The following is a 9,255-nucleotide window of genomic DNA, read 5'->3' on the forward strand; positions in this document are numbered from 1 at the left end:
ACAATTATTTTTTAAAATGTCTACAAGCATATAAGACTTAATTACAGAGATTAGAATTTGTAGAAAGAATACTTTCACAAAAGTTCTTATTCCTCCGTGATGACACTTAAGTTCTGTCTATATACTTTACTTCTCCTCCGACCAACGCTCCTCCCTTTCCTCTTCACCTCCAATCATTTTCCACTGTGGCTGTCACCGTCACCGCAACCACCACAGCCACCGCCGACCATTCCACTACAATCCACAGCCTTCTTGTTACTAGCATAAACCATGGGAACAGTCCTTCTTTTCCCAGGCAAAATCTTGTGTCCACCACTGGACTTAAGAGCCAAACTTGCTTTAACAGCGAAGGCAGCCATATCACGAGGGCTAAGCCGACTATTTATCCAATTGACAGGCAGCACAAAGTAAAGCTGACCCAGTTGAAGTTCTTCATCACCATCAATGGCTGGAATGCAGGCATTATAGTCCATATCATCAGCGTTACATATGAAAGAGCTGTGGTTTCTTTTCAGTATCTGTGAAACCCTAACTGGGTAAGAGAATTCCTCAAGCTGGCCATCTTGGAGGATGAGCTTTGCTGTGGCCGCTGAGGTTATTTCATGTGAGCAGCAAATACCCATTTTTACACCGTTTCTTGGTGTCTGAGTTCACTTGTGGGAATCTATATGTATATATATAGTGGTTTTGGTCTATAGCTTAATTAATTAAATCATTAATAATATTGACAGGTCTGACTGGTTTAAATTAAATTCAACAAAAGAATAATCTAATCCAATTGCACTGATTTATCAAAATTCTCTTAATTTCAGCATTATAATATATAATAAATTGGATCATACCTAATTATTTACAGTCATTTTCTTTGGGGCACTTTCGATTTTGGATAATTCCTTCATTCTAGAATGTAAGACTGATGATCCAGCAATGGGGGCTTATCAAAATCAAAATTATGCTTGGTTTGGTCTTGTGGACCTCATGTGTTGACCACTCATTGGTCTTCCCAGAATATTTTTTTTCTCTGGTATGGTTTAGAGACCATGATATTGTTGGATTCCAAAACCTTTCTGCTGGAACTTTCTTGGTGGCCTTGTTACTATTGGTAGCATGACTGAAATTGGAGGGCCAATATCAATTTCGTAAGTCTGGTAGGGTACTATGCATGACTATATCATTGTGAACCTTTTGCTTCCGGCGCGTGAAAATTGCAGCAAAATTCCTCCAAATAAAGGATTCAGACCGACCATATAAATATATATATTATATGTTTAGATCATAAGAGAGTCTAGATGTATCCTGAACTATATGCAGTAAACAGCTCATCGGATCAGGTGGGTTTGAGTTAAAATTTTAATTAAAAAAATAATAAATTTTAAGAATATATAATATGATCAATATAGTTTTATAATTTTTAAATTTGCAAATTTAAAAGAATTTTAAAATTTTTTAAAATGCAATAACAAAATTTTTAGATTTTAATAATTGACATAAGATTTTAACACTTCAAATTATAAAATATTTAGATAAAAAATTAATATTTAACATAATAACTTATTTTTTATATATAAATTTAAAAATAAACATAATAAAAAATGTGACCTATAGTAATTTTTTAAGTATTTTTATTAGTGTATGTGATATTTTCTTATGAAGCTTTTTGTTAGATTTAACTTATATATATATGTGTGTTATATTTTGGATAAGATATTAATTTTTTAAAAATAATTTTTACAAATTTTTAAATTAAAAGTCATATTAATCAATTCAATTCAAATATATTAAAATCAAGTAATTTTTATAAATTTAACTTTTAGATTAAAAATTAAATTAATCAAATTATCAAAATTAAATTGAATCATTTGAAATGTCGAATTGATATAAATTAAATTCTTAATTTTATATGTCATTTTATATTTTAGATAGATTATATTGAAATGAATTATAAATTGCTTTTTAAGCCAGATTCAGTTGAATTGTTGAATCTGCCCAAAATTTGCTATTTTTATAATCTGCTCAAAATTTGCTATTTTTATCTAAAATTCACAATTTATATATTTACAATTAAGTATTTATCTGCTAATATAAAAATTGGTATAGAGATCAGAATTTTTAAATTCAAACAATATCATGGGTCCACTTATGCTAAAGGTTAGGACGAAGCCCATGAATGAAAGCCCAAGCCTCACAAGGAAGTCACACCCTCATCCCCCTCGCCGCCGACACCCTCTCTCTCTCTCTCTCTCTCTCTCTCTCTCTCTCTCTCCAGGGTTTCATTAAAAATTAGTTACAAAGATTAAGAATTTATTAAAAAAAAAATTCCGTGATGTAAACCGAAAACAAATCCAATTAAAAATAGGCTTGCATAGTGGCCGACTTGTTTCCCCTATAAAAGCTGAAGCTCGTGGCCTTTTGGAAGGGTAGTAGAGGCTCATCGAATTTGCAACAATTCTTTGACAGAATTGGTACAAAATCTGTGAGTTTGTGTGTCAAAATTACCTACTGGAATCTTTGAGTTTGCTTCTTTCGCATTTACAGGATCCAACATGGCAACAGCAACAGGTATTTTTATGGTTTCTCTTCAATATCTCATATGTACTTTTCTGTTTGGATACTTAATAGTATTACTCAAAGTTGTATTATGCTAGTTTTTAATCTGCCTGGAGTTCACAAGGCATGGGAAGCTAACTAGCTTGTCTTATCGTTGCCTTGCAGTTGCATTTAAGTCTAGGGAGGATCATAGGAAGCAAATTGAATTGGCAGAAGCGCGTAAGGCAGGGCTTGCACCTGCTGAGGTTGACGAGGATGGAAGGGAGATTAATCCTCATATTCCTCAGTATATGTCGTCTCCTCCTTGGTATCTTGATAATTCTCAGAAACCAGTAAGTTTCTAGGGCCCTTTTTTTTTCTGTCTCTCTTTCTGTGTTAGGACTGTCACAAGTTCCATATGAAGGTTGAATCTTGACTTGTCATTTTATTTTATGTTTAGAGCTTGAGACATCAAAGAAAGCGGAAATCAGATCCAAATTATTCAAAATCATGGTATGACAGAGGTGCAAAAGTTTATCAAGCTTAAAAGCGCAGGAAGGGTGCATGTGAAAAGTGAGTTCTTCCTTTTTATTTCTATCTCTGTGTGCGATTAAATAATTTTTATACCTCAGATGAATTGTTATCATTAAAGAATTAGTGTGGTTTTACTTTCATTCTTTATTATATGCATTTTAACTTATACTATTAGGAATACAATAATTTACACTTGCATGTTTGCTACAGCTGTGGAGCCATGACACATGATGCAAAGTCATGCATGGAAAGACCTCGGAAAGGGGGGAAAAAAAAAGGACTAATAAACACATTGCGCCAGATGAAAAAATAGAGTCCTTCGAGCTTGATTATGATGGCAAGCGTGACCGATGGAATGGATACAATACATCAAATTATGCCCGTGTTGTTGAGAGTTATGAAGCACGTGATGCAGCTCGAAGGAAGCATCTGAAGGAACAACAGCTTAAGAAATTGGAAGGGAAAAATAGCAACCAAAACGATGAGGCTCTGGCTAGTGATGAGAACAACTACGGAGATGATTTGAGGGTGGATGAAGCCAATGTTGATGACAGCAAACAAATGGCTTTTGCAAAGGTAGAGAAGCGTGCACGAATAACTGGTGGTGGGAGCACAGCGACTGTCAGGTTGGAACAATTTATATTATTTGTCATTAAAGTTCGTATGATTTCCTAAAACATGCAACCGTTAAGATTGTGCAACATATCTTTACAGGAATATCTTTTAAATTATAACCGAAAATTTTTTACAGGAATTTGTGTATTCGGAAGGATATAGCAAAATATCTTTTAAATCTTGATGTTAATTCTGCTCATTATGCCCCCAAAAGCCGATCAATGCGTGAGGATCATCTTCCACATGCAGATCCAAATGAAAAGTTTTATGGGGTGAGTGTTCTTAAAAATAGCAATATCTTAAGTAATTTAATTTCATTTTATATCTCATGTTGACAACACTTTCTTCTTAATATTTTTGAGGGAGATAACCAATATAGAAATGGTGGTCAAGCTTTGGAGTTCAAGCAGTTGAACATCCATGCTTGGGAGGTAGTTAACAAGGGACAATATATTCAAATTCAGGCAGCTCCATCCCAAGCAGAGTTGCTATATAAGAATTATAAGATCATAAAGGAGAAATTGAAGACCCAAACAAGGGATAAAATTGTGGAAAAAGTATGGCAATGCTGCCAGTGAAGATATTTTTTATTAGAAAACATAAGTTAATTTAGTTTATATCTTAGTATTTCTATTTCTATATATCTTTTTTCATTTATGTAATAAAATTTTAAATGGATATATTTTGTGTCAAGTATATGTTAGAGAATTGTATATTATATTTAATAAATAAGAGTAAAAATATGATTAAAAAAAAAAGTTGAAATCAAGTAAAATATGGTAGTCCAAAATTACATCACTAATAGCCTTAATTAATAAATGCAAAACAAAACCTCAAAACAGTGGTGACTCAACAGATACAAAACCAAGCAAAAATGAGGATCCTAAGAAATCACACAAAAGCAATTAGCAGAAACCACCAGCAGCCAAGAAGAGTCCGAAACTGAATCTTAACCAAGCTAAACCAAATTTTAACAATCAGCCCAGAAGACTATAGAATCCAACCGAAGACAAACCCTCAACCAATCCTTTTGTAATCCTTTTGCTGGTTGTCTCGATTCCTTTTAGCTGTCTTGGTCTGTTTTATACGGTGCACTTCTCTATTTTTTTTTTTTTTTTAAAACTTAACATATTTTGCCTAAAATTGATGTCTTTGGAAGATTTAATGACCGAGTACTAGTTTAATGTTACATACTAAGTTTTTTTTTTAGTAATTTATTTAAAAAATTGTTTTACTTATAAAAAAAAAAGGGCAAAGTTGCAGCCTCAGCAGCCTTAATTTCAAAAGCACCTGTGCAATAGCTGTTCCGAATTGTCTGCTTGCAGCACATGTAGCCCCATTGATGATCCTTCCACCATGAACCCCACACACTTGTGTGGTTGTGGTTTTTAATGTAAACATCTTTTTCATTCTTGCTCTTGGGAAGCACAGTCTTCTGTAAATAGCAAGAAAGAGAGCAATTAACACACATCTGGGCAAGGGAGAGTTAAAAAACTTTCTTTGTGGGATCAATGCAGTGATGAAGCCACATGTCCTTAAATGTGGCCAATTCATCCACTCAACCTTAAAAAATAATTAATTAAACTTAATTTTTATATATTTTGTAGGAATCAATGTTATATATTAAACAAATACCATAATAGAGTAACTACTATAATTAAACTAAAATACTTTTTTGAGGATGTCAATGTTATAAAAATTTATTAAATAACTGATGAAAAATAAAAATTCAAATATCTCATATTATTTATATTGTAATAAAAATTATTTGCGGGGTTAATTAATAATTAAAATAAAATAAATTTTTAAAAATATACATGCAAAAGAAAACTTTCAGAGGGTTGGGGATCACATATGATATGACCTTTTTTTCCTGCGTCCATGCATACTTGAACAACTCTTCATCTCTATGCAGTATGCTAAATCAGAAGACCAACTATAACACATCCAAAGAAACATGTAGATGAAGCCAAATATAACCAAAGGCAAAAAAGCAAACCTAAATAAAAAAATGTACTTCAAATAATCTTATATCAATTTTGTAATTTTTTAAAAGTATAGTCTAATGACATTTTTTTTTAAGAACTTTATCATTAAATTGATATACTGATTATAATAATATAAATAATTATTGAAGCAAATCTTTTCTACCCCTTTATAATATGTCCAGCACAGTCATATTCAACTTGTCTTTCGCTTTGTTCTAACAAAAGCTCTCTTGAAAGTTTTTTCATTGCTATAATCCTCCATAATTGTGTTCTTTGATTGGGACGGAGCTGCTTGCATATGAATATCTTATCCCTTATCGAATGCCAGCCAAGCATGGATGCCCAGCGACTTGAAATCCAAAGCTTGACCACTAATCCTGTATTGATTTTTTTTTTATGAAATTTTATTAAAAAATTAAAATACAAAGAAACGTAGCACTATTTCTGCATTGATATGTGAACATGAGATATAAAATGAAGTTGAAGTACTTTGATATTGTCTATTTTTAATGGTACTCATCCCATAGAACTTTTTATTTGGATCTGCATTTGGAAAAAGGGTTTTTTTTTTTTAAATTATGTTTTCTAATTAATTAGTTTAAAAAAAAAAAAAAACTTTACCTGAATTTGGTGCTCGATACTACTACTTCTCTGCCACCTCTAATCCCAATCCGAATAACTATATTAATTATAATCATTAGTTTTCCTCTAATATTTCAAAGAACTTTTTTATAGAAAAATTAAATTATTTGATAAGTTAAATTATATAGTTGAATAATAAGATAAGCATTTTTTAGGCATAATAGAGATAAGTTGATGGATTATATATAGATGATTAAAATAAATATAACATGAATTTATGATAGTTATTAGGTAGTTATTACAATGCAAAGTTTGTGATTTTTTATTGTTCACAATTATTATTTTATATGTATAATTAATGTATATAAATGTACCTAGTTTAACCTGGTAAAACATATCACTCATTTAGTATAGGGGTGGTAACGGGTAAGATACCTATGAAAATCACCCACTTGAACTTGGTAATATTATCAAAATTTTCAATCCATTTCAAAACCGATTAAAATTTACTTTCAATTACCTAAATCTGTTCTAAACTCGATTATTATTATTCGAAAAATACTTGAATCCATTTAATTCTATATATATTTAATTAATAATCACATAAAAATATTTTTTTATTCATAATTTATATTTTAAAAATTTTATAAATATTTAAATTCTATTTTATTGAATGTAAAAAATATAAAATTTATAAATATTATTATTAAAAAATATATATTTTAATTTAATTATTTATTTATATAAACGTATTTGAGTAACGGATACCCAATACATAAAATTCAAACATGTCACGGATATTATTTTTCCAACCTAAATTCATTTTTAACCTGATTATATACTATATAAACTCGTTTTATTAAAATTCAATCGGGTTGGGTAACCATAAAAAATCGACCTATTGCCATCTTTAATCTAGAATACCTAGATTCGAGACCCATATCCCTAAAACAAAAACTCCTACATCGTGGAGAGGATGCACTCCACTTACGTGCATGAATTGGCCGTAATCTTGGAGCTGCCAAGCTGATAAAAAACAAGATAAAAAAGGGGCATATGAAGCACTGTCTATTTTTCATTACACGTTGAGCAGAAAGTGACATGCAAATGTGTGCTCTTGGTGAGGCTGACCATAGTTAATTTTTCAAATTCATATTTTAATTTAAGTTAAAATTTAGACTCAAAAGTATAATATCTATATATATATATATATATATATATATATAATCGCAGGCTAAAAAAAAATTAAAAAAAACTATAACTAATTTTGTATAACTAAAACCTGATTAGGCCTAATAGCTTAATTGCTTTAAATGGTATCCAAGAAAATGAGAAGTAACAAAAACTATTTAAGAGCATAAAGTTAAGTAGAATTTATTCACATTAAAGTCACATATGTATGCCTTTCGAAAAAGCCACATATGCATGGACCCCTTTATCCGATATTTTTTCCAAAGACTCCCAAACATTCCCTGCAAAGATAATTATACTAAGAAAACCAAATATTCCAATATTCCCCCATTACACTTCCATCACCCTCTTGCAATCAAATTCCCAATTACCCCAGCAATAATGGTGGTCGGATCACCGAGCACGGCGGAGATCACAAATTGCACAGCCAATCCAGCCATCTCACAACATTTCTGCACCTTACCCTTGCTTTTCCGGTGGTGGGTTTGGAGTGCATTTTTTAAGCTGGGAATTCTATTCTCCAATTTCCTACTACCATTGCCATTGGCATAGCTACTACTTGTATTCCCACGATGATGATCTGATCTTTCAAGGTAGAGACCTGCCCAATTCTCCACCAACATGTCCTTAACGCAAGCCACATGAAGATTATACTTCTTGCATGAGGACCTGTAACTCCAACTCCTCCCTTTACGTCCACATTTGTGACAGGTTTCACTCACTTTCCTATACAAATAAAGCTTCACTTCTCCATCGTCAAGCACCATTGGCAACTTTGCACAACATGGGTGAAGATCAAATCCACAATCGTTGCAATGGTAGAGAAATCCATTGACGTCCCTTTCACAGGCATTGCAGTAACGAGGCTTATCGCCTGGAGGTCGAGACAGGAACTGAAAGGAGCATTTGTTGTAGAAAGGATGAAAGATTGAAGCAGAAGGGATTGCACAGTGCATGTGGAGATCAAAATCACACTTGGAGCATTTGTAGCGAGACCCTATCCCTACTTCTTTGCAGCCATCACACTTGAATGGGAATTCCGAGTACTCAAATTTCAAGGGGTGTAGAGGGTGGCTGAAGTGGGATATCTCACTATACTTCATGGGTTTTTTTTTTTTTTTTTTTTTTTCTCTTTTTTCCTTCTAACAATTGTATGTGCGAATGAATATTTATAGAGATTTGATTTTGATGGAGATTTGGATTAGGGTTGTTAATTAGGTTTAATGAGTAATTATTGGCGTGTACTTGAAGCCAAGTAAAGAATTATGCTTCGTGATGATAAATTGGAGATTGTGGTAAGTGATAGTGTGCATAGGAATCCTTACGTTTACAAGTGTTAAAGGGCAGACACAAGGCATATATATTTTTGGGTCACCATGTCCCACTTATGAGAATATATACGAATTTTCACTCTCCAGGGCTTTAGTGTACCATTGTTGAATGGTTTCTTTATATATGACAATGATTGCGCCGGAAAATTAGAGATTTTTTAAAAATAGAAAAAAAAATATATCTAGAATTTTTTTTTTTTTGCATTTTTTTTCATATTAACACATTGACATTTAATTGCTGAATTATTATCATTTGACATATATTTATATTAAAAGTATATGAAGTTGAAAATTGGATTTAGGCGTAAGTGGCCTTCCATGGATATATATTTATGCCATGAAATATTTTCAAAATAATTGAAAGCTTCTTGAGAGCATAATAATTGCGTAAACTATATGCTGGACTTGGTACAGTTTATCTAGAGGGATGAGGAACATATCCAAATACCTAGGAGTTTCTTGAGAATAAAGAACTTAGCATCATAAAA

General features: G+C 31.9%; 2 protein-coding genes and 1 pseudogene across 2 annotated transcripts; 1 reads left to right on the plus strand and 2 right to left on the minus strand.

Moving 5' to 3' along the window:
- LOC131173982 (uncharacterized) lies at positions 1-732 on the minus strand. The gene has a single exon (XM_058136962.1). The coding sequence runs from the start codon at positions 621-623 to the stop codon at positions 174-176; it is 450 nt and encodes a 149-aa protein (XP_057992945.1). The 5' UTR covers positions 624-732; the 3' UTR covers positions 1-173.
- A 1,694-nt stretch (positions 733-2,426) lies between these two features.
- LOC110665080 (pre-mRNA-splicing factor SLU7-A-like) lies at positions 2,427-4,362 on the plus strand (annotated as a pseudogene).
- A 3,217-nt stretch (positions 4,363-7,579) lies between these two features.
- LOC110665079 (uncharacterized) lies at positions 7,580-8,591 on the minus strand. The gene has a single exon (XM_021825069.2). It carries the CDS (start codon positions 8,537-8,539, stop codon positions 7,778-7,780), a length of 762 nt encoding a protein of 253 aa, XP_021680761.2. The 5' UTR covers positions 8,540-8,591; the 3' UTR covers positions 7,580-7,777.
- Between the last annotated feature and the right edge of the window lie 664 nt (positions 8,592-9,255).

This window comes from Hevea brasiliensis, chromosome 15, assembly GCF_030052815.1.
Source record: "Hevea brasiliensis isolate MT/VB/25A 57/8 chromosome 15, ASM3005281v1, whole genome shotgun sequence".
Lineage (NCBI taxonomy): Eukaryota > Viridiplantae > Streptophyta > Magnoliopsida > Malpighiales > Euphorbiaceae > Hevea > Hevea brasiliensis.